We start from the raw sequence: 25896 nt of genomic DNA, 5'->3' as shown, positions 1-25896 counted from the left end.
CATTGTGAATCCCGTTGAGCATCAAAGCACTATGATAATGATGTTAATGGCTATATGCCTAATGCTGGAGTATGTCCAGAGTGTATCCAGGATCTGCCAGAATGAGAACCAATCTTGGGAGGGGATGAACATACTGTTCTGCGAAGCCCTTGAGATGAACAACTGGCAAATGCCACAGGCATTTGATCCTCTGAACACAGTGGAATGCTGGTTCTGGTGATGTCAGACAAGCACAGACTGGTGGAACTGCATTGTCATGCAGCTATGGGACAATTAGCAATAGCTGTAAAACTTCCATATGCATAAGGTAACTTTAATTGAAGTTTGTGAATTGCTTTTCCCTACCCTGAAGTACAAGAATACCAGAACGAGATCTGCTCTTACAGCAGAGAGGTATGTGGTAATTCCCTGTGGAAATCTGCAATGCCAGAAAGCTACTGATCAGTCGGGAATCAGTATGGAATGGGAAAATCTACAGTGGGGGCCTTTGTGATCTAAGTAGCCAAGACAATCAATAGCCTTCTGCTACAGAGGGTAGTGACTCTGGGAAACGTGGAGGGGATTGGTGCACTGGATTTCCCTAATGTGGTGGGGTGATAGATGGAACATGCAACCCCATCTTGGCACCCAACCGCTGTGCCGAGGAGTAGATACACTGCAAGGGGTACATCTCAATGGAGCAGCTGGGACTGGTGGATCACCAGGGCCATTTCAACAACATCAACATGGGATGGTTGGGAAAGGTGCATGACATGTACATCTTTAGAAACTTCTGCCTCTTCAGCAAGCTGTGAACTGGAATTTTATTCCCAGACTGGAAAATTACCAATGAAAATGTTGACATGCCAATAACAATTCTTGTCGAACCAGCTCAGCCTTTGCTCCCATGGCTCATGAAGCCAAACACAGGCAGCCTCGACCACAGTAAGGAGCAATTCAACTATAGGCTGAGGAAGTGCAGAATGGTGGTAGAATGTGCTTTGTGGCATTAAAAGGGAAGGTTCAATTGTCTGCTCACTAGGTTAGATGTTAGCAAATGAAACATTGTGGTAGCAGCCTGATATGTGCTCCATAATATATGTGAGAGTAAGTGGGAAAGTTATCTGTCAGGATGGAGAACTGTTCAACTTCTTCTTAATGACCTGGATGAGGGGATGGATTGCACCCTCAGCAAGTTTGCGGATGACACTAAGCTAGGGGGAGAGGTAGATATGTTGCAGGGCAGGGAGAGACTCCAGAGTGACCCCGACAGACTTGATGATTGGGCCAAAAGAAATACGATGAGATTCAACAAGGACAAGAGCAGAGCCCTGCACTTGGGACAGAAGAATCCCAATCATTGCTGCAGGCTGGGGAGCGACTGGCTAAGTAGCAGTTCTGTAGAAAAGGACCTGGGGGGTTACAGTGGATGAGAAGCTGGATACGAGTCAACAGTGTGCCCTTGTAGTCAAGAAGGCGAATGGCATATTAGGTTGCATTACGAGGAGCATTGCCAGCAGATCTAGAGAAGTGATTACCTTTATTTGGCACTGGTGAAGCCACATCTGAAATATTGTGTCCAATTCTGGCCCCCCCCCCCCAACTACAGAAAGGATCTGGACTCATTGGAGAGGGTCCAGTGAAGGGCAACCAAAACGATTAGGAGTCTGGAGCACTTGACCTACGAGGAGAGGCAGAGGGAGTTGTGTCTATTTAGTCTGCAGAAGAGAAGAGTGATGGGGGATTTGATAGCAGCCTTCAACTTCCTGACATTCCAGAGAAGATGGAGCACGGCTGTTCTCAGTGGTGACAGATGGCAGAACAAGGAGCAATGGTCTCAAGTTACAGTGGGGGCAGTAAGTGGGGGGAGGAGGTCAGCAAGTAGTTGAAGGACTAGTTGACTATCCAACAAGCTTATGCTTACATCCCTACCATGGAGATGAACAAGATTTGCCTCAGCCACCAAGGCAACATTAGGATCACTACTGAGGCTGATCATCATGAGTATACAAGGAAGCAAAGCTAGGGGAGGGAAGGCATACATCAGTGGTTCTGACCATGGAGATGTCTCTTCTGATAACTAGGCCTTGGAATTCCTGGGAGCAGTTTGCCAGATGCTTTTTCTTGTGTTGGGATGCAACGAGATCCCCATATGGGATTATTCATTGTTGGAAGATGCACTATTCCATTAATAGGTGTTGTTCCCACTCATCGTCCATTTGTAAAGACATAGGGCATGTCTAGACTACATCCCTCTTTCGAAAGAGGGCTGTAAATTACGCAGATCGAAAGTGCAAATGAAACGGGGATTTAAATATCCCACGCTTCATTTGCATAATCGCGCCACAGCATTCTTTTGGAAAAGGGTATTTTGAAAGTGAAACCATAATCTTTCGAATCTTTTTGAAAGATCCCGTACATCTGGGTTTCTTTTTTTTTTTTTTTTTTTTGAAAGAACCACCTCTAGACTGTGGTTTCATTTTCGAAATACCCTTTTTTGAAAGAATGATGTGAAGTGCGGGATAGTTAAATCCCTGCTTCATTTGCACTTTCGATCTGCCTAATTTACATCCCTCTTTTGGAAGAGGGATGTAGTCTAGACATAGCCATACTGTTTAACTGATTAACCACTTAACTGATTAAAGGAGGGGGAAGTGAGGAGCTGCTCCAGCTGGGATGGAGTGCCTCCCCTCCACCACTGGGCTGGAATGCCTCCACCCCTGCCCCACTGCAGGCAGGGGCCATGGTATCCTGGTCAGAGAAGCCCTTGCCTGCAGGTGGCCCAGGACAGAAGCTGCTCTGAGGGACCCTGGAACAGCCCCTGCCTTGCTCTTCAAGTGCCCCGGTCAGAGCAGCCCCTGCCTTCAGGGCACCCAGGTCCGTCTCAGGAAGGGGCTGTGCTGGAGCAGCCCCTGTCCATGGCAGGCCTCCCCTGCAGAGCTGGAACAGCCCCCTTAGGAAAGGCTGAAAGCCTGTACTTCGGGCATAACAGGTACCTGAAACAAGCAGGAGAGAAGAAGAGATAGCTCTAAAATTAAGCTAAACTAACTATCCAAACTAAACTATTATTTAAAATATTTACAGAGTCTATGCATGTGTAAGGAAGCAAAGAAGAATGGACACAAGAGGTTCCGACCAGAGTGTAAACCACAGGAAAGGAACCACAGAAGTGGTTGTCTGCGCCACCTTTATGCCCTTGATTGAAAGCACAAGGGGCATGGACACAGCTTTCGAAGAGTTTCTGGTTGCAGGCACACACCTTCCCACAGTGAATACCCATAGGGAACAGCACTGATAGAATTAATGTTTGTGAAAGACTCAGATGCTAGGCAATGAGTACCTTAGGGGGGAAAAAACACCATGAGACACAATAATTCTGTCTTCATAGTAAAGTTTGAGTAATATGCAGTAAATAAACCCTAAGGTCACATGCTGAACAATGAGGAAAAACAAAATACTGAATAGCTGCTCATTCCCTAAGCACTGTCCATTCTGTTCATGTAATGAGGCAGGGGTCCTGTGGAAAACACAGTATGAGATCATGTATTCAAAAACAAATCACAATGTGTATGCAAAATAAGGTGGAATCAAGGTTGCAGGTGCATCTTTAAATTCTGGCATTTCTTTTGAGTCTTTGACTTTGTAACCCTAACAATCTTCTTTTAACATGGTTTCTTGTGTATATATAGCCATAAACTAGAAATGCTCACCTCACTGAATCTTCTCCTTTAAGGATTGGTTCTGACAAACTGATCCAGATGAATACAGAGGAGGGTACGGAATAGGAATGCAGTGCCACTCTCTCTCTCTGGGATAAGGATTGACTATGTGAACTTAATTTTAATTGAAATTCTTGATTCCTAAAACTGTTGCTTTAATGTCTCCACATTATACCTGTTTCTTTTCTTCATGCATCATTGGGGCTCTTTGATTCTTCTCTCTTCCTGCTTCTCATGCATCCTACCTACTCTATTACTTTTCAACACCCACCAATGACAGACTCAGTTTCCCTCTCTGGACCAAATTGGTAGCTAATTTCCAGTGAGCAACAGGTTTTGCTTTTTTCACTGAATTATATATATCATGCCTAACCCCAGTTATTTCTTAGCTCTGCTTACCACAGTCTGATTGACATACTCAACGCCATCCATTCATACTGGACTAGCCTCTGTATGTATAAATAAAAGTTGCTTCTAATTAGTACTGTTGACACTTTTAATGACCTTTATACCTGTATTAGGAAGGGACTGAAATGTGCTTACTGTTTTGGTAAATAGATAGCTGACACTAGATATTTCTCAATATTTCTGTGAAGTGTTTTACATTTTTGATATGTTACCCATCTCAGATCACCACCCTTTTCTCTCACCAAAAATGAGGAAAAGACTGGTGGTGAGGAAAGGAAAAAGAATGAGAACATTTTAAGAATCTAAAGGTATTTACAGAAATCTGAGGGTTTTTTTTTATTACCTTCACTAATATCTTGATTGTAGACTCCATCTGGTTCTATGTCAGAGGGGATCATAATATGCCAAGTGGTCATCCTAGCTTCCGCTTCTAGTCCAAACCCATCAACACTGCTACAATAGATTTAGAATGAACAGAAGCAGTTAGGAGTTAAGAATTGGAGTGATAAATCGTTCTGCGGTATCAAACTGAATTAACACATAATGCTACAGGAACCATGCTTCTAGTACCTCTCATTCTGGTGGCATACAGGCTCACTCAGAGCTGCGGTTTTATGAAGAAGTCAAGTCACTGGGGAAAGACAAGGTGGAACTTGTACAATTCAAATTAATGACAAATGCCATAAATGGGAAGCTTCAGAAAAATGTCACTAGAAAAATATGAAAGTCCAGAAAATTCAGATTGGTGCTCCTAACCTTTACAACACAGTGCAAGGGTCATTATTTGGTCAAGCACTTGCCAAACTCTGGATCAACAGTTATTTATGACTAGGGGAGGGATGGATAGATTAAAAAGAATATTTATGCTGTTGGTCTAGAGAGTTGATATAATGCCTGATTGTATTTAATTAACGTTGTATGCACAAATGCTAAGGCAATGAGAGCACAATAAATCTGTAGTTGGAAAATAATTCTAGTCTTTTTCCCCCCTAGAAACTCACATCCCACTTTAATCAATCAACCACATTTATTACAACTGCATTTGTATGTCTTCTGACATTTGCCACAATACCATACAGATATTTTACACTGTTAAAGCTTAACAAGGCTGATGAATAAGGCATATTTTCTTTACAAATATCTGAAAATAGCTGTGGAAAACCAGATAGGATTATTTCCTTCAGATTGTATTACCCAATTGAAATTTTGTTTCAAGATGAGCCAGTTCAGTTATCTTGAATTTTCCAGTCATCAAACATTATCATCACATATCTACAATTTTGCCAACTGTTTCTGATTCAGCAGTAAACAGCATCATTTAGAGAGGAAGAGGCACTGTACAAGACTGACTTTAGTATGATGAACTGATGGTTGAGACACTTACCTTCCCATATGCAAATTAATCAAGCAGTGAGCTAGACAGCAGATGAAGTCCTGGTCATGGTTCCCAGGTCCCAGAATTAGATTTCTGTTCACCGTAAGGACCCTTAGGGAATCAAGGAGAGCAACTTGCTGAGGGACAGTTTTGTGTGCCCTTGAAAACTGATACAAGATGGTCCTATTCAGGCAGTGATAAACAGCATCCAGTGATAACCCCTGAGATCTTCTTTTTGACTGATGGAAAATACACAACAATTAATATGTCAGACAGTAAACTAGCTGCACATAAATGTTTTTCTTCAAACCATCCACTGATTTTTTTAAAAAAACTTACATTTTACAAAAAAATCTTTATATGGATTAATTCCCCCCACTTAACCACAATACGTATTAATATTTCAGATTCCTGGAAATGAGAACTGAACTCCCTGGTAACTTCTGAAATGCTATTTTCTCATCTCCACAACAAAACTTCTCAGTGAGCTTCAGTGGAAGAGGAGAATTCTTTGTGTGTAGCTTACTACAGAAATCTTCTCATAAATCCATATTAGTTTTTAAAATAGTTTTAATCTGAAAGCAGGTTTAACTAATCCAGTTATAAAAAATGGTTCTCAGCATAAGACCCTTATCTATATTGCAACAATGGTTCTAAATTTGAATTATTGGAAAAAATAACTGCAGAACAAACAAAAAATCTCTCTTCAACGGTCATTCAGACATTAAAGATATGCGTATAGAATAATACTCAGGTATATTAGCTGCTTCACTGTCAAAATATTGTATCATATCAGAACATGAACCCACTACATACAAACACCAACAGGTCATGCTATGAAGGTCCAGACTCAAAAAGGGAGAAAAAATAAAATGCTGAGGGGAAAAGCCCATAAATTTCCAAAGACAGAGTAAAAGAGCAATGTAAGATTTCATGTTAGTAGTCACCGCTCCAGTTTGGCATGAACACAATGCATGCAAACCTGCAAATCCTTTGGTATGTAAAAGTCTAATACATTTCTCTGGAATTTTCACACACTAAAGACTTGCAAAATGACATCCTATGAGTGTGTAGTTTTTAGTTATGTAACTTCAGAGTCTGTCAGATAATGTGCGGAAGGTCCAAGATGTTTGGGCTAAAGGGGGAAATCTTGTTCCAAGTTGTTTCCATTCATCTAGGCATTTATATCATTTTTATCATCTCACAGCCAAAGAGAAAGATAAGGTGGACAAGTGTCTCTATCTTCACACTTCCTATTAAAGGGGTAAATTCTGCCAGTTTATGAGATGCAAGGCAAGATTGCACAGGGCTTGCAAAGGGATAAAATGAAAAATTTGACTTTATTGTCCCCGAGTGACGTGAGTTGGGGAATCACCAGGGGGCCTGACATAGGGTGGCAACAGTGGTTGTCCTCCTCTCCCCCCTGCACAGTCATGTAGCAGCAGGAAGTGGGGTACCTTGCCGAGGTGAAGCAGACCTCAGCAGTCTGATAGATGGGTGGCAGAGCAGGATACTGGGTAGCTCTAGCTCCTCCCCCTCCCCCCCCCCCCCGCTGCAGTAAGCATGTGGAAAAGAGGGAAGAATAACCCCTGTTCTCATCCTGTGCCAGGCCCCCCATGAAATCCCCCAGGCTGCCCTGGGCCCTGCAGGTCTCATTGATAGGCTGGTTGAGGTGGCTGCTATGGGGCTCAAACCATCCTATGGTCGGGACGGCTCGGACGAGAGAAAAGGGCAGGAAAGAGAAGAACATGTGGCTCCTCCACATCAGGTGACTGAGATGGCTCTGGTTCAGAAAGGAGCAGAACCTCCGGCACTTCCTGTTGCTCCGTGTCACTAAGAAGTCTATGTGAGGAAAGTCCCACTTTTGGAAAATTGAGAGGGTGATGTCTGGCCTGAGGGACCATTCATGGCTGAGTCAGTTGGTTATAGCTTGTTCTGTGTTCCCAGGTGGTCTGATGCTTGTATGTGTCTGGAGTTGGTGAAGTGCAGGAACTGCCTGTGGCCTGGCATAATGGAAATATGGAAAGAAGCTCGAGCCAATAGTTTCTCTCCTTTATTTTAGTGTCAAAGCTCCTGGAAAACGGAGCACTTATCGGTTTGGTGGCCCTAGGAACTTAAGGTACAATGTATGTGGATTGCCCTTGGGCGTAGGCTTCCTGCAGCTAAATCCCTGAGTCCGTGGCATCCCCTGGTCAGGGGCACTAAGTGCATACGGGGAACCCTCTGAACAAATTCAACAATATTGCTCTAACTAAAACTATAACTTAAACTATTTACATGGCAGGGTAACCAAGTAGGCACTTGCAAAGCAAGAGAGTAGAGACACTTCAATGACTGTCCCAGGCGGAAAGTAGGAACTGAGAAGGCAATGGGTCAGCAGTGTCTTATAAACACCACCATGGAGATGCCATTTCAGGAGGCTCCACAGCTGGTTGGCTGGGTACCACTAAGGGTAAAAACGTTCCAATGATTGTGCACGCAGCGCACGCGCACACACACACACACACACCTCCAAATGGAATGTACATGAGCAATCACTCAAAGAAGAATAGTAAGCTACATTCCATTTTAATATATATTTAAAAAATCTCTTATTAAAACACCACAGCTTGAAATTTAAAGTAGATGAAATTATGTAAAAATTTTGCTGTGCAGATGTAAAATATGTGTTTAGATATTTATAAGTTATAAAAGAGCATGCAGCCAATGCTCTGGATACTCTTTCAAAACTACACTGATTAAACAAATATGCTTTCTTTGGGTTGGAGACCCCACTTTTGTGTTTGTACAGCACTGGTCATAATGGGGTCCTGGATTATGACACAGACTCCCAGGCACTATAAGTAGTACTACTACTGCAAAAACTTGTTACCTGTGCAATTAGTTGAACAATGAAGTCTACAAGAAGTTTGGAGTCCTTGTTGAACATGCCCTGCCAAAGCTTATCCACCACACGCTGTGTGAAATAAAACACATTGTTCACCAGCACCTGGTAACTGCCTCCACTTGTAATAGGCAGAGATGCATCTTCACCTGAATTACAAAAGAAAAGAAAATGATTTAAACAACGAACAACCCCTCCTACACTGTGTACTTGTGTCCAGTATGCTCAACAGCTTTCTAAAGTCTAACTTCTTTATTTGCAACAAGGAGAAAGTCCTACTTTCATCTGAGTGAAATACTACCTGGAATTGCTAGTCAAATAAAAGGAGCTAAATGTTGTATTCAAGTTATTTTATTGAACTATAACACAGACAACTGGAAGTGGACATGGAAGGCATATTTTGCAGCACAGAGAAAAACAAGGAAGGAAGAAAAACACTGCCATATGTGCATACTAAAACATGTTAGTACTTGCTGGTAACAATACAAGCAAGGAAATGTGATCTGTGTATATTTGTACTTTTCAGAGGCTTTAATCCAGAAAGTGATGTGTCTCTAAGAGGACACAGCAGAGACACACAAATACAACTCCCTGTGCTAATTACCGAGTTCATGAAGTCAATAATATGATTTTTTTGTATAAAAAGTTATGGGTCAGACATAAGAGAAGCATCATGGACACAGGGTTTTGTTCACCTTCTGGAGCATGATGGCTAACAAGATCAGCACAACATCCCTGCCATACCTATGTGTAATACTAGAGAAAGGAGTCCAGTAAATCAGAGGCCTCCACAAAGCTGCCTCACCACAACCTCCCCAATAACATTTTTCCAAAGAAGGAAGTTCAGATACGAGAATAGTTAATTAAACTGTTCCCATCAAGAGCTAGTTCCTTAAGCATGGAGACTTTCTATCAGCCATTTGAGGATTCCAGCATATTGGTCTCCCAAAGGAAGGCTCTAAATCATCATGAACGATGCACCTCTAAATTCCTCTGCTAAATTTCTCTCTCACACATACAAAGCACCTAGCACTAGGGAACCAAAATTGCTACTGCAATACTCAACACCACAAAGTAAATTTGATCCATCAATTTTATAATAGGAAGGTATATCTGTATTTTGTCTAATGTCTATTCACCTGCTAACATGCACACCTATACGGCATTTGCACATGAATTAACTGCTAAAGAACAACTACAGCCAAATTGTTTGTGTGTGTTTCTTCCTCTCAACAGGAATAGCAATTTTATCTCAGAGTTCCCTGGCAACAAAAGCTAGAGTGAATTAGCTTTCTCAGCAGGATGTACATCTGCTGATAGTTTCTGAGAAGAAATAAAAATTCAGAGATGAAGGCATGCAAGTAGCTAGGGACTTTCAGATGGAGTAAGCTATTTACTAGAATCTCTTCTGTAGAATGTAATATTGGTACTGTTAATTTTGTTTAATGCTAGTTTAATACAATCTCCTAACAAATAGCAAGTGTTAGTTTGCAACAACAGTCAAAATCTCCAGTCTGTGTCTCACATTCATATGCTGAGCATAGCCCTTGTCATGAGCTCTGTTAGCAGTTTCTTGTTTCCTTATGACTAAACTAATAGCTGGCTCTTATGCTGCTGCTTAGTGGAGTATCCCCTACAGATGACTTCATAATCAATACCCACGGAGAAGGGAAGCAACCGTTGACTGAAAACAGGCTGCAGCCATAACACCTGCTACAAAATCTTCATTTGGTGAGCAGGGGACAGTTACAAATTTGTTCCTTTCTGTGACTTCTGACACTAGACTAGAAGGAAAGGGAAGGACAGGGGAGAACTTCAGTATCACCCTAAAGAGCATGTTACAGTAAAACTCCAGTTGTTCGGCATCCAGTGGTCTGGCACTCCCGATAGTCCGGCACCAACTGGAACCCAGAAGTGCTCCGGCCAGCCGGACAATTGGAGCTGCTCAGCCCTGCCTTCCCCAAATCCGATGCTGGTCAGTTTCAGCAGCAGCGGACTTGGGGAAGCCGTGGGGCAGAGCACCCCAGCTGCTCTGCCCCAGGCTCCCCCAAGTTCGGCACTGCTGAAACTGACCAGCGGCGGACTTGGGGAAGCCAGGGGCAGAGCAGCTGGGATGCTGCCGGGTTGGTCCTGCAGCACCGCCCCTCACCTGAGCGGCGCTGCGGGACCAACCCGGCAGCACTCCAACTGCTCTGCCCCCCAGCTTTCCCAAGTCCGCCGCTACTGAAACTGATGAGCAGCAGACTTGGGGAAGCCGTGGGGCAGAGCACTCCAGCTGCTTTGCCCTCATCTTCGTCAAGTCCACAGCTGGTCAGTTTCAGTAGTGGCGGACTTGGGGAAGCCCAGGGCAGAGTAGATGGGGTGCTGCCGGGTTGGTCCCACAGCGCCGCCTCTCACCTGAGTGGCGCTGCAGGACCAAACCGACAGCACTCCAGCTGCTTGGCCCCGGTTTCCCCAAGTCCGCTGCTGCTGAAAGTGACCAGAGGTGGAGTTGGGGAAGCTGGGGGCAGAGCAGCTGGAGTGCTGCCCACGCTGCGCAGTTCCCTACTGACTCCCCCCCCCCCCCGACCCTTCATAGCCCCTCTTCCAGTACTCCGGCATATCCAATAATTCGGCACCCCCTCGGTCCCAAAGGTGCCGGATTATCGGAAGTTTATTGTAGTTAGAAAAGTTAAGCAGAAAACCCATAAAGGCCTTGGAGAGCCTAGTTTGGACCTGGTGCAGGGTTGGGGAAGAGGTCAAAGTGATAATTCCTAGGACTTCAGCTGATGAGCATGAAGTCAAACTAAGTTGTGACTGAGCATAGCACTTGAGCTGTGACTTCCATGTACAGACTGCAAGTTTTGCAGGGAAAAAGACAGTGTCCTGTTGTGTTGACTTAGCACCCTTCACAATGAGGCTCTAATCCCACAGAATTCTCTTGGATGCTGCAATAACATAAACAACAAAATAATAAAAGATTGGGTAGGGAAGAAGGTCAACTTTTAGCAATCCTAGCCCTGGTCAGCACTTCAACAAGAGGAAGGGCCAAGCTCTCTGTTGAGGGATGAATGATTATTCACAGCAGGGGTGATAAAATTCAGTCCCATTTTGTCTTGTCTCCTTTTTCAGTCTTTTGTTGTTGTTTTTGTTGTTCATAATTGTAAAACATGCTTCAAACTCCTAATAGTTCACAGATTGGGCAAGATGGAGATTTGCTGTCACGAGAGTAAATAAAGTAATGTATCCAGTTACACACCAAGGAACAAAAAGATACAGAAAATAAGGAGAACCAAATCTTAAGAAGAGAGGAGAGAAGAAATTAAAGACAAAAACAAAATTACCAAAGATTGATGTTGGCTTTGGTAATGAAGAAAGGATGACATATGCATCAATAAATCAAGAGGAAACGAGAAATTACCCAATAAAACATCAGCGGCAAGTAAGTGGTCCATCACACTGTCCAAAATATAAGTCTGAAATTCTTTCTGCTGTGTCCTTGTTGATCTTTCAGGGGAAGCCTGAAACACATAATCAAGACAGAAGGCTGTTTTTAGGAAACAGCCATAAAACAAAAAGCGATACCTTATGTGACAACTGTGGATACTCCATGGAAATTTTAACTTTGTTAGGCACAAAATCTAAGGACATTATCAATTATTTATTTAATTATAAATAAAAACATCTAATTTTCTGAAACACATATGGCAGGTACCTATCCAGCATTGGCAAGAGAGGGACTGGATGATTCCCTCCCACCCCACTGCCATTTCTGACTTCTAAGCCTCTTGGAATACATCTACTCAATTTCAACTCCACGCCTTACTTTTACAGCAATGACTTAAATTTAAATTTAAGAATGCTGTTCAATCCAGAAGTTGAACTGTATCATTTTATACTGCATCAAGTCTGTTATTTTCATTTCCATAAAGAAGATCAGTTTTCTCTGTAACAGAAACTACTAAAATATTAACAAATTTGTTATGATATTTGTAATGGGAAAAACAGACATTTCCTTATTTCACAGTAGCACACACTAGTGCATAGCACACTTCATTTAACTATTTGAATATAAATATAAACCCCAAAAGCTTTTCTTTTTATTTCAATATTACTTTTTGGGGTAGCTACACAAACTTCTGACACTCACTTAGAAAAACCATGAAAGCTATGGAAAGCAAGACTGCGTACAATGCCTGTTTCTACCCACTCTTAGGGCTCATCTAGACTACAGGGAACAGTCAAAAGAAGATATGCAAATTCCCCGGGAATTTGTATATCTTCTTCCGATCGCACTTTAGAAAGCGGAGCTTTTGAAAGCGAAAAGTAATTAAGACGCGGCTTTTTTGGCAAACTGCCCCCTGCGTCGAAAAGCCGCTCTGCCTCAAAATAGGAGGTTTATGAGGCTTTTCGACAAGGGGCAGGAGGAGGGTTTGCCGCTTTCGAAAGTGTGATCGGAAGAAGATATGCAAATTCCCATGGAATTTGCATATCTTCTGTCAACTGTTCCCTGTAGTTTAGATGAGCCCAAAAAGAGGCATGAGTTTTATTATAGTACATTACTAATCCTACCTAGCTGAATGTCCTCTTCCTTCTCTCTGTTGGAATACTGCAGGAATGCAGCATCAATGCTCTTTCCCCCCATGCCACACTGTCCACTCAGCAGCTTAAATAATCAATTAATGTCTATATACTGAGGCCTTTTAAGTAACTTATCCATGCTTGACTGTGATTGTATCTCTCATGTTATTTTCAAGTTTCAATGATGGAGAGAAAACCCCCCACATATGGGTACATAACAGTGTCTCTAAAGTCCACTAGTTGATGTTGAAATGACAATTTAAAACTGATATTCAATATTTATACAACCTCAAAAAGCAGCCACATACAAAAAAAGTTTCACATGAAATTTTCTCTGTAATAAAAGCAGGAAAAACACAGTTCTACCTCTAGCAGGAGGTCTATTAGTGGAGTCTGCTTGCTAGCAGGTGTGAGGCAGAGGTTGTCGATTATCAGCACACGCATGAAGTCAAACACAAACTTCTTGGCCGGATGGTTGGTTAGGTAGGTCTTGGAGCCCACATTGCAGTACTCTGATTGGCTCCTGTTCATGCCAGTGTCAGCTGCAAATGCTCTGAACTCTTCAGCTGGGGAGCCAACTTCATCATCAAGATCAGTAACCTATCCAAAAAAAGTCAACACATTTAAACTCCATTTAACAGTTACCATTTTCCTTCTATATGATTGTATATCAATTATTTATTTAGCCCTTAATTCTGTCTCTCTGAAAATACCGTTTTCGAAGGATGGTCATTCCCAGGTCCCAGCTCCCTAGTGTGAAGCAGGATGAACTCCCCAGCTCTCTCTTTTTAAAATTTACACAAATGCACGTGCACACTTTTGTGCCAATGACGGATATCATGTCAAGAGTGAAAAAGATGCTTGTTGTATACTATTATACCAAAATTACATGAGCAATATAGCAAGGTTCCATTTAGCAAGATTTTCTCCCCATCAAATTCATTAATGGGTACAAACTGTCATCTTTTGAAAAAACCGCTGAGATTTACCAAAAGGGAGCAAAATTTCAAACTCAGCTAAGTACCATGGACATATGCAAAATCTAATATTTAAACATAAAAACAAAAGAACAGCTATACTGGCTCAGACCAAAGGTCCATTTAGCCCAGTATCCTGTCTTCCAACAGTGGCCAATGCCAGATGCCCCAGAGGGAGCAAACAGGTAATCATCACGTGATCCCTCTCCTGTCATCCATCTCCAAACAAACAGAGGCTAAGGACACCATTCCTACCAATTCTGGCTAAGAGCCATTGATGAACCCATCTCCGTTAATTTATCTAGCTCTTTTCTGAACTGTGTTAAAGTCCTAATCTTCACAACATACTCTGGCAAGGGGTTCCACAGGGTGACTGTGCGCTGTGTGAAGAAAAGCTTCCTTTTGTTTGTTTTAAACCTGCTGCCTATTAATTTCATTTGGTGACCCTAGTCCTTACATTATGGGAACAAGTAAATAAAAAGAGGTTACTTACCTTTAGCGGTAACTGATGGTTGTAGAGATGAGCATCCATTGGGGTGCACCACAGCAGGTGTCGGTGCATCCCAGCACCAAATGACCAGATTTTTCCAAGCAGTGCACTGGGGGGCTGTGCATGTGCTGTATGCAAGGTGTGCGGGTGCCGCTCAGCACTACTGTGCATACACGGCCACCTTCCCCTCAGTTCTTTCTCTCTCTGGAGCCTACCCTGGCAGAAAAGTTGGGTCCAAGTAGAGAGGAGGAAGGGAGTGGGGTGGTGCACCCTCAGGGACATTCATCTCGAAAAACAACAGTTACCACTAAAGGTAAGTAACCTTCTTAGCAAATTGTCCTATGGAGGTAGGGACTTCAGATCAGGCAGGTAAGCTGTTGTCAGAACTGCCTTTGACATTCCTGTGGAGTGGAGAGGGCCAGTAGAAAGTGCATAGCGCTTTGCGAAAGTTTGTTCTGATGCCCATGTAGCAGCAGCACATACATCATCAATGGGAACCTTCCTCTGGTAAGCGATCGAAGTGGCGACTGCTCTCATGGAGTGTACATGGACTGAGATAGGTGGCGTAACACATTCTGATGTATTTGGAGATCCAATGGGATAGTCTTTGAGATGATATCTGATATCCCTTGCTACGCTCGGCAATGGAGACAAAAAGTCTTGGGAACAATCTAAAGGGTCTCGTTCAGTGGCGGTAGAAGAAGAGTGCTCTGCAGATGTTGAGCATGTGCATTTGTGCCTCAAAGGAGTTGGTGTGAGGTTTGGGAAAGAATACAGGTAAGTGATTAATGTGGAATTCAGAGTGTACTTTGGGAAGAAACTTCAGATGTGTCCGCAGAGAAACCTTGTCTTTAAAAAAGATGGTGAATGGCGGGTCCGCCATTAGAGCATCCATCTCTCCCACCTGGTGGACTGACATTATTGCAAATAGGAACGCTGTTTTGAGAGATATATGAACCCCCTTGAATGAGGGTTTTGTAAACATGGTTAATACCAGACGTAGGTCCCATTATATGTCAGGATATAATGCCTGTAGGCCTTTTAGGAAGTATTTGATCATGCATGGGATGTGCAAAGATCATGGGACATCAATGGTCATGTGGAACATTGTTAGGACTATGAGGTGTACTTTAATTGAGCTGATAGAAAGATGGGATTGCTTAAGTATTCAAGGATTACAGTTAGAGGGGCTGTTTCTGGCGGTATGTTATAGGAAGCAGCCCAAGGTATGAAACGAGACCATTTATTACTGTATTTCTTTCTCATTGTGGGGGCCCTGTTGTGGAGGAGCACCTCCCGTATCTGGTCTGAACACTGCAATTCTATGCCCAGGTACCACGCCTTGAGGTGAAGCGTGGGAAATTGTGGATGCGGGACTTCGGTTCCCAGTTGGGATAAAATACTCAGTTTCCATGGAAGTGTGATTGGACAATGTAGGGCCACTGTGTTCAGAAAAGAAAACCACGGTTGTCGAGGTGAACAGGGGGCTATGAGAATGACCCTCACTCTGTCGAGGAGAGGAAAGGGAGGGAATGCATAGAGTAGGTGATAATCCCACTTGAGGATAAGAGCATCTCCAAGTGAGTCTTTTCTGATGCCCGCCCAGGAGAAATCAAGAGGGCACTTTTTGTTTGCTCTGGTGGCGAATAGGTCTACAGGCAGTCCCCGAGTTACGCGGACTTACGAACGGGGCTCTCTCGCCCCAGAGCTCGCAGGCAGTGGGACCGCCCAGAGCGCAGTGGTCCCGCCACCTTGACCTCCGGGGCGAGAAAAGCTGCTCTGGGTGCCCCTGGTCTGCTGGGGACCGTCTCCAGCAGACCAGGGACACCTGGAGCAAAGCCGGGGAGGCGGAGGGGTCCCGCCGCTGCTGTGGCTTTGCTCCCCGTGTCCCTGGTCTGCTGGGGCGGGGGCAGCTAGTGGCTTGGCCTGGGGTCCGGGGGTTGTTTGAGGGGCCTATGCCCCCGATCAGATGAAGAGCGGGACGGCCACCTGGTATTTCTATTATTGCTGCAGCCCCTGCACCCCAAGAAGTCCAGCCTGTTTCCCTGCTGGAACAGACAGGAGGGGGCCCTAGGGAGAGATTGTCTCTGCGGGGCTGAGGTGTGGATGCAGAGGGACTTGAGGGTTGCCCTAATGTCTTTCAGCCCATGGAGGCTGGTGTCGGTGTGCTCGGAAAACAGGCCTGCCTCCCTCAAATGGCAGGTTCTGAATAGTGTTCTGGACCTCTGGCGGGATGCCAGACACTTGAAGCCAGGCACTCCTCCACAAGACAAGGCTGGTTGTCACATACTGGCCGCTGCATCCGTGGCACCCAATGTGCCTGGACACGACCTTATCCTCTTCCAACAGGGCCTTGAACTCCTGCCTGGAGTCCTGGGGCAGCAGCTCCCTAAACTTGTCCATCGTTGTCCAAGTGTTGAAAGTGTACCTGCTCAGGAGCACCTGTTGGTTGGCAATCCTGAGCAGGAACCCCCCAGACACATAGGTCTTTCAATCCAAGAGGTCCAACCCCTTGCCCTCCCTATTGTTGGGTTGGATTGCCTGCATCGCAATCAGGCCTGGTGGTGGGTGAGAAAACATGTGCTCATGACCTGCCTGTGGGACAAACTACTGCCACTCAGCTCTCTTATCCGCGGGCAGTACAGAAGCCGGCGTTTGCCAGAGGGACTTTGTAATTTTGCCCACCATTTTGTACAAGGATAGGACCATATGAGACTGGGCCTCCAAATTGAGGATGTCCACTGTTGGCTCAAAATCCTCTGATGCCCACTCGAGCTGTGCCCGTGTCTTGAGAAGGTCCTGGTGAGACCAAGAATCAATCATTGGCATCGATGGAGAAGCCAACTGCAGGCCCTTGTCTGGGAAGGACGATGAGTACCTTCGAATCCTCATACTCCTGAGGTCACTCCGAGGCCAGAGAAGGAACCAGGTGATTTGGAGGACTCTGATCCATGGCCTAGGGAAAACGTTCTGGGTTGACATCGCCTGGCCCCGAGCGTGAGGAGCCTGCAATGGACGGGGCTCTCCCCTGTGCCCTGTGGTAGGCCCGCAGAGTCCAGAAAGGCCACTGGTCTGGATGTTGTCACTGAGGTGGCCGAAGGAACTTTGGTGGTGCAAGAGGTGCTGGGAGATGGAATGCTGCTGTGGCCTTGAACGGTTCCGGGATCTGGAGTGGTGCCAAGACCAAGACTGGTGGTGGGACCGGAAGCATGAGGCTGAAGCTTGTGACTGCACTGATTCCGCGTAAGAGTCTGAATAGCATACGGACTCTGACTGTGGTGGTGCCAAAGATGGGCCCAGCAAGTGGTGCTGGGTGGAGTAATGGACCATTGCTGCCAGCTTGCCCTGGTGATGGATAGGCAAGTTGTGGCATCAAGTGCTCTGGTGCCGCAGGTTGTGCTGCTGGAATAGGGATGCTGGAAGATGAGCTCTTCCTTGACTCCTGGGAGAGTGTCGCTTCCAGTGCCATGGCCACAGCCAGTGCTGGTGTCAACCTGCGCACCGGCAAGTGCAGCACCATATGTGCTGCTGGGCCTGAGGTCTTCAGTGAAGATGCAGCCAGTGCCGACCTCAATGACCGTTTGCCTGGGTCCGGTGCTGATGTCTTGGTGCAGGCATGAGACTGATCATGGTGCACTGAGGGCGGGCTATCAGCTCTCATGCCACCTTGAAAGAATCTGGTGTGGAGGGCCGATCAACAAACACCACAGCTCCTCCTCTGGGCTACGCTCCCTGACCACATTCAACTGGCTGTGCACAAGCGCAGGAGCAGCAGGTCTACAGGCTGGTGCTGACACATTAGGATGCCCTGACTGGAGGCACACAACGGGCATGTGCTGAGGTGGCGATCAGCCCCTCTCCATCCTCTTCTTCTTACGGGGCACCAGGGATTGAGAACAGTGCTGGGTAGTAGGGTGTCTCAATGCCATTGAGGCTAGTGCGCTGTGGGACTCCAGCGCTACATCCATCAGAAGTATTTTCAGGCATGAGTCTCTCATATGCTTGGTCTGGGGCTTGCAACTACAGCAAATCTTGCTGTTTGCTGGGACGTGAGCTTTACCCAGACACTTCAAGCATGAATCATGCAGGTCCCCACAGGGCATAGGCTTAGCGCAGTCCTCACAGGGCTTAAAGCCATGAGGCGCTGGCATGCCCTGGGGACAGGACAGGGCACAACAGGCGAACCCCAACCCAACACTAACACTAGCTAACTATAAAGATAAATTAACAACTTATTAACAGATAGGGAAAGCAACTTGGTGAAACAAAGGGACTCATCTAGGTTCTAGCTAACTGTGAATGCCTCTGGAACCATGCAAGCAAATGAGGTAAGAGTGCCAACAACTGTCACAGGCAGTAAGAAGAAACTGAGGGGGTGGAGGTCCACTCCAGGGGGTTCCCCTGCTGGCCCGACAGGTACCGGTAAGGGAAAACTCTCCGACAATCTGTGCATGTAGTTCACACACACCTACATGGAATGGACAAGAGTAAGCACTTGAAGAATATATTTTCAGCTCGTGTTAACAAATCAGTTAACGTTAATGAATTATGAGTGCACCTATTTCAAACACAAATTAAATTTACATTGAAAAAGAAAATCTGTACCAAAGACATGCAGTTATGTACATTTCCAACACTGTGCCTACATATGATGTGGATACACTATGTCATTAGCTGCATCTACTGGAAGTAGTTTGTGAAAGCATACTATTCTCTATTAAACTTCTTCACATCTCTGATTATAGTTTTGTCAACATTTCAATTAATAAAATGGTATTACATCATCACTCATGGAGAACCTCTCTTTTCCTTTCCCTTATTGTTCTGTAAGTATGATGGTGTGAGCTATAGTGTGACATTCAGAGTGAAGCAGCTAGAAAAACGGAATTTTTATCAAGTTGCATGTAAAGGAGGCAATACAGAAATTATAACTCCTGCCTCCTCTTCGGGTTTGAATGTAACATTGATGAGTACATCTGTAAAATCTATGAGTCCATTTACACTCCTCACAGCAGCATGTAGACTCTATAAACCGTAAATCTTCCTTGCTATGTGGCATGGGGGAGGCTGTCTGCTCTGTAACCCGGTGTCCCCCTGCGCTGTGATGTGAGATTCTCACTGACTCTCTCAAATGTGTATTAACCCAGACACCTAGGCTCAGCCTCCCAGGGAGACACACAAAGGGAGGAAAATGGAGACCAATACCTGGCTGGGGGGGCAGGTCCTGGGAGGGAGGCAGTTGCTCTCTGGGAAGCACGGAGAGAAGAGGCTAAGCCGGGGCCTAGGGGCAATGGACTCTAACCCTAGGGTCTGAGGGCCCCTGGCCCCTGTAGCCACATCACATATGTGCTGTGCTGTACCCTGAAGGAACAATAAACCCCTCTCTATTCTACGACGGGCAGAGTCTGTTCTTGCTGCTACGGGGCTGCAGGATTTGGGGGAACCCCAATACGCCATCACACAAGCTTATAAACAGCAGGAAAGATAGATGAACAGTTAGAGAGGCTCAAACCCTTAGGGTATGCACCCCACATAGCTCTCTACATATCTAAGTAATGCTTTACTCATCCACATGGCTATTTTTAGCTATGTAGCGTCCTACTACCAGAGTCTTTTCCCCACTACAAGAAAGCCTTTGGCAGCTCCCTAGCGCTAGAGTCTGTTCCTATTGCCTCCCCCTCCACAGCCTCTCACAGACACGTATAGTCATGTACCACAATGTGGACTGCAGCCTGCTTTTCACAGAGTCATGTGGTTACATGTACCTTACCATCTGCATCTAGTGGTGGTACACAGTGTAGACACAGTCAGGGTATGTCTACACTACAGCACTAATTCGAACTAACTTAATTCGAATTAGTTAATTCGAACTAAGCTAATTCGAATTAGTGCATCTAGACCTAAAAACTAGTTCGAATTGGCATTTTGCTAATTCGAACTAGCATGTCCACATTGAGTGGACCCTGAACCGAGCTTAAGGATGGCCGGAAGCAGTGCCGGCAGGGCATCAGATTAGGACTTAGAGCGCGGAGCTGCTGTTTCAGGCTAGCCGAGGGCTGTGCTTAAAGGGACCCGACCCCCACCCCAGACAGACAGTTCTCAGGGATTCCACACTTGCAAAGCAGTCCTGGCTTGGAGTGCCCTGAGTGCCCACACTCGGCACATCACAGCACTCGGCCATCAGCCCGGCTGCACTTGCTACAGGCTGCCATCCGGGGGGAGGGTCAAACAGGGGGCTTCAGGAGAGCTTCCACCCTGAGGAACCCGCAGAGCCACCCCAGTCCTCCCCATCGGCAGCTTGTACCCCATTCCTCCCTCACCTCCTTCCACTTACCCCTTCCTAGCCCCCTTTCCTGATGTACAAAATAAAGGACACGTGTGTTCAAAAATAGAAACTCTCTTAATTGAACAAAACTCAGGGAGACTGGGAAAAGGAGGTGGGAGAGGGGAAGAGAGAGGGTGGGAGAGGGGAGGGCAACTAAAATGATCAGGGGTTTGGAACAGGTCCCATATGAAGAGAGGCTAAAGAGACTGGGACTTTTCAGCTTAGAAAAGAGGAGACTGAGGGGGGATATGATAGAGGTCTATAAAAGCAGGAGTGGTGTGGAGAGGGTGCATAAAGAAAAGTTCTTCATTAGTTCCCATAATAGAAGGACTAGGGGACACCAAATGAAATGAATGGGTAGCAGGCTTCAAACTAATAACAGAAAGTTCTTCTTCACAAAGCAAATAGTCAACCTGCGGAACTCCTTGCTGCAGGAGGCTGCTAGAACTATAACAAAATTTAAAGAGAAGTTAGATAAATTCATGGAGGTTGGGTCCATGGAGTGCTATTAGCTAGGGGGTAGGAATGGTGTCCCTGGCCTCTGTTTGTGGAAGGCTGGAGATGGATGGCACGAGACAAATGGCTTGGTCATTGTCTTTGGTCCATCCCCTCCAGGGTCCCTAGTGTTGGCCGCTGTCGGCAGACAGGCTATTGGGCTAGATGGACCTTTGGCCTGACCCAGTATGGCCATTCTAAGCTCAGGGTCGGGGTCTCACTGGACCACCTTGATTTTCATGCAAACCTGCTCCTGGGTGGCCAGGCTGGCAGCTATCCTGCCCTAGACGGCCACTTTCCTGTGCCTAGTGCGGAGGTCGTGGATGAGGTCCACGATCTCCGTACTAGACCAGGTGGGCGCCCGCCTCTTGCAGACCCGGGCAGGCTCCCGGGAGCCGCCAGCCTGGTCCCAGGAAGAGGCGGAGGGCTGAGTGGCAGCGGGTGGCTGGTTCGTGCCGTGCCAGGTGCAGGGTCTGCTGGCTGGGTGCTGGCAGGCTTGCACGTGGCACGGGCACCGTAGCCAGGCCGTGCCCCTTTAAGGGCTCCAGGTCCGGGAGGGGGGCAGAAGAGTTTCCCTGGTGGTGCCCAGAGTGGCCACCAGGGCAAGCTGGGGAGGGCTAGCCTCCCACTAGTTCGAATTAAGTGGCTACACAGCCCTTAATTCGAACTACTTAATTCGAACTAGGCGTTAGTCCTCGTAGAATGAGGTTTACCTAGTTCGAATTAAGTTCGAACTAGCGGTTTGTATGTGTAGTGCCTATCAAAGTTAATTCGAACTAACGTCTGTTAGTTCGAATTAACTCTGTAATGTAGACATACCCTCAGAGAGTAACAGAGTGGAATGTGGTTAAGGCAGTGGAGAAGGATTTGGAAAAATTGTGTTTGTAGTTCTGACCTTGGTAAATAAGTAAATTAAGCTATTTGTGTCAGTTTCCCCACATGTAAAGTGGGGGTAAAATTGCCCTGCCATATTCTGAAGAGGTGCTGAAAAGGGAAATGCATTAACACCTAAGAGGTATGCAAACACAATGCACCTAAGAAATATATTCAATAAAATGAGTAAATTTCTTCAACATGCTCTTGGTCTAAGAATCCGAATACACAAGTCCAGACTGGCAACAAACCTTTTAAAAAATGGATTTCAGAAAAGAAATTACAATGGAACCTCAGAGAACCATCATGAGACCTTGTTGTAACCACCACTAAGAACCTACTTTTATCTTATAAAGGCTTTTTTTTTTTTTTGGGGAAACTTGTAGCCTGTTCGCCGTGGTATGCGGTCAATTGGCTAACATTGGCGGGACGTAACAGGCAAGTGAAAACCCTAGCTGGAGTGTATTCTATTGGTCAGTTACCTACCATCTCAGAATAAGGTCGGATATTGAATGGAAACACGGTTGCTGCCAATGCACACAGGAACTCTGGGCTCATCCACATTGAAGTCAGGTCTGGAACATTGTGATACAAATATCGAAAGAACTGCATCAAAGTGACTGGATATTCTCGAAGCCAAGAACCTTCTTCCTCTGACTGCCATGGCTATGTTGAAAAGAAATTGCAAATATTATTGTAAATGGCAATAGTTAAAAAACAATTATCTTTCTAAAGTATAGATTGTATCTCCCTTCCAAAACTGAGACTCTTTGGTCCAGGACCACGGATGTTCCTGGACCACAGACCCCAGGGACAAGGAGGTCTGGCGGTGGGGCTGGAAGTGTGGCAGGGTGGGCCACAGCTGGGAGTTCTGCAGCAGGGGTGGGTGGGCGGTGGCCATGGAGCTCTGGCCCCAGCGACCGGGGAGCCTTAGCCCTTGGGAGCCCCACTGGGGCCAGCAGCAAGGGGCATAGGGCCAGAGCCCAAGCCTGAGGGCAGCAGGGCCAGGCACAGGCTAGAGAAGCCAAAAGAGTTCTTCGGGTGTGGGGGTAGTTGGCAGGGGACCTCCCCAGTCCAGCAAATCCCCTCATTCACGACCAGTCAGGTCCCAATGGTGGCAGACCAGGAAGGCTCAACCTGTACTATAATAAAGAACAATTGCTATAATAAAGAACAATAGAGATGAGGGGGTCTGTATAGAGGGGCTTCAACAGGACTTTATACTTACTGAATTCAGCATGCTCCTGAGCATTCCCAATAATAAAAAGGCAGCTTCTGTGCAAACACTGTTGATTGAGGCCACCACAGTACCACTGGAGGCAGGAACTCCAAATATAAATGTCCAGATAGAATCTAGATCAAACTATTGGAGATGAGAGGGGAAAAAGAAAGCCAAAATTAACCTTCGTTCCTATGCAACTTGATTCATTTTCTGCTTTTCTCTATTTCTAAGTGATTTGCTCTCTTATTTTGCTATAGCTACATAAATACAACTAAACTATGTTTTCTCCAAGCTCCAGCCTCAAAAAACTGCATGAAAAGATCATGCTGTGAAAAGGATTAATTGAACATTCCTCTCTCCAATGAGCTAAACATCTTCTTTCACACTATTCCAAATCTCAATCAAAATCTCTCAACAGGATACTGAACTAATGCTATCATCTCAACTTACTTGATCCGTTTTCTGAACAAATGTGTGCTGCGTATTTAAAAAATAAACTTTTTTTCATCAAGTTTCAGAGAAAGCTATTACAAAACAAAACAAAAAAGAAAAAAAATTAAATGACCAGCTTCCCTCTCCAAAATGATATGGTTGTTTAAAAACACTGATCAACCTCTGATTTTAAATGGTATTTTTTTAAAATATTAACTATGCAATTTTTTATTTAAAACTGTTGTACTCTGACTAAATTCAAATTTATTTAAAGGAAAACCAGAGTTTCAGAAATTTTTCTCAATATCCAACAGGCACAAGTTTTACTTAACAGGGCTATCATGCATTAATATTTATGGAAATTGAGATGACCAAAAGAACATCTTTATCAAGAGATACTACTCAAATATTTGTATTGTATTTCCTGCTTCTAAAGCAATGTGAGTTGCTTGCCTATTCCAAGTTGCAGTTTATCAATTTAGAGTAGGAATTTTCCCTCAGAACCACAAAGACATTAGTCATTCTAGCTTTTAACTATATGAATCTCTGATACACATATACTGCACCAAAGAATTTGAAGAGCCACAAGCCGATGACCCAAAAAGTAACAATTTTTCCCTAAATACACCAGAAACAGGAAGGGCCTGCCAAACCATCAGCGGGGTCACTGCATAATCAAGGTGCTAAAGGAGCTCTCAAGAAGACAAAGAGAAGCTAAATGAGTTCTCTGCATTAGTCTTCATTGCAGAGGATGTGAGGGAAACTGTGCAACTATTAACTATAGCATGTAACCTATCTCTTAAATTACCCTCTGTGCCAGATAGCTAATGCAATGCCAATTTTTAAAGTAGGCTTCAGAGGCAATTCTTGCAAATACAGGTTGGTAAACCTAACTTCAAAAGCACGCGAAATGGCTGAAAGCATAATAAGTAGCGGGGTACAGAATCTGTACTGAGATCAGGGCTGTTTGACATATTCATAAATTATCTGCAGAGGGATGATCAGTAAGGTGACAAAGTATGTCAACAATACAAAATCACTCCAGATAGTTAAGTCCAAAGCTGACTGTGAAATGTCACAAAGGAATCTCACAAAACTGGATGATTGGGTAACAAAATGGCAGATGAAATTCAACATTGATAAATGAAAACTAATGCATATTGGAAAATACAATCCCAACTATACATAAAATGATGAGGTCGAAATTAGCTGTTACCACTCAAAAAAGATCTTGGAGTCATCATGAATAGTTTCCCAAAAAACAACCTGCTCAATGTGTAGCATAGGACCAAAAATTTAATCAAATACTAGGAACTACAGTACTAAGAATGGGACAGGAAATAAGACAGAAAATATCAAAATCCCACTATATGATCTATGGTACAGCCACACATAAAGTCCTGGCTTCCTCATCTGAAAAACAGATGTATTACAACAGGAAATACATACAGTTTTGGCTCCCCCATCTCAAAATTCAGATGTTTTACACAGGAAGTAGTACAGACTAGGATGTAAAATGCCATTTAATCAGCTAACTGGATAAACCTAAGGTTTAACTGATTAAGTGGAATGGGGGAAAAGGGGAAGAGGAGACGATTCATCCTGGCCACCCCAGACCACAGCACAGCAGCCCTGGAGCAGCTCTCTATCATAGGGGCTGTTTCTGGGCACTGGTTAACAGTTACCTAGTAAGTATCACGTTAAGCATAAGGGTGATGCTTACCGGGTAAGCAGTTAACCATTCACATCCCTAGTGCAAACACAGGCAACAAAAATGATTAGAGGTATGGAATCATTTCCATTTGAGGAGCGATTAAAGAGTAGGGCTCTTCAGCTTGGAAAAGAGACAGTTAAAGGGCGGGATAAGAAAGGGCTATAAAACCATGAATGGTGGGGAGAAAGTAAATGATGTAACCAAAGAATCAGGGATCACACAATTAAATTAATAGGCAGCAAGTTTAAAAACAAAAAAGTACTACTTCACGCAACGCCACAGAGTAAACCTATGGAACTCATTGCCAGGGGATGTTGTGAAGGCCAATAGTGTAACTGGGATTCCTACATAAACTTAGATGCCATTTTAGAAAAAAGTTTTTTTTTTAATGTTTTCCTATTAAACCCTCAGCACTGTATGTAACCACTGCCCCTCTTCTTCCT

General features: G+C 44.8%; 1 protein-coding gene across 10 annotated transcripts in view; it reads right to left on the bottom strand.

The window, feature by feature from the left end:
* The window catches only part of WDFY3 (WD repeat and FYVE domain containing 3), a 314732-nt gene that overhangs the window by 64769 nt on the left and 224067 nt on the right, over positions 1 to 25896 (bottom strand). For all 10 annotated transcript variants that reach the window (XM_075929522.2, XM_075929521.2, XM_075929520.2 and 7 more), the window contains 7 exons: positions 23314 to 23448; positions 22572 to 22751; positions 13292 to 13525; positions 11766 to 11865; positions 8354 to 8514; positions 5491 to 5720; positions 4450 to 4559 (listed from right to left, as the gene is read on the bottom strand). In XM_075929522.2, the coding sequence (XP_075785637.2) occupies positions 4450 to 4559; positions 5491 to 5720; positions 8354 to 8514; positions 11766 to 11865; positions 13292 to 13525; positions 22572 to 22751; positions 23314 to 23448 (1150 nt within the window). The remainder of the gene's footprint in view (positions 1 to 4449; positions 4560 to 5490; positions 5721 to 8353; positions 8515 to 11765; positions 11866 to 13291; positions 13526 to 22571; positions 22752 to 23313; positions 23449 to 25896) is intronic.

The sequence above is a fragment of the Pelodiscus sinensis genome, chromosome 4 (assembly GCF_052426305.1).
Source record: "Pelodiscus sinensis isolate ZL-2025 chromosome 4, ASM5242630v1, whole genome shotgun sequence".
Lineage (NCBI taxonomy): Eukaryota > Metazoa > Chordata > Testudines > Trionychidae > Pelodiscus > Pelodiscus sinensis.
The sequence above is the reverse complement of the archived record's forward strand: the minus strand, read 5'-3'. Positions and strand labels throughout refer to the sequence as shown.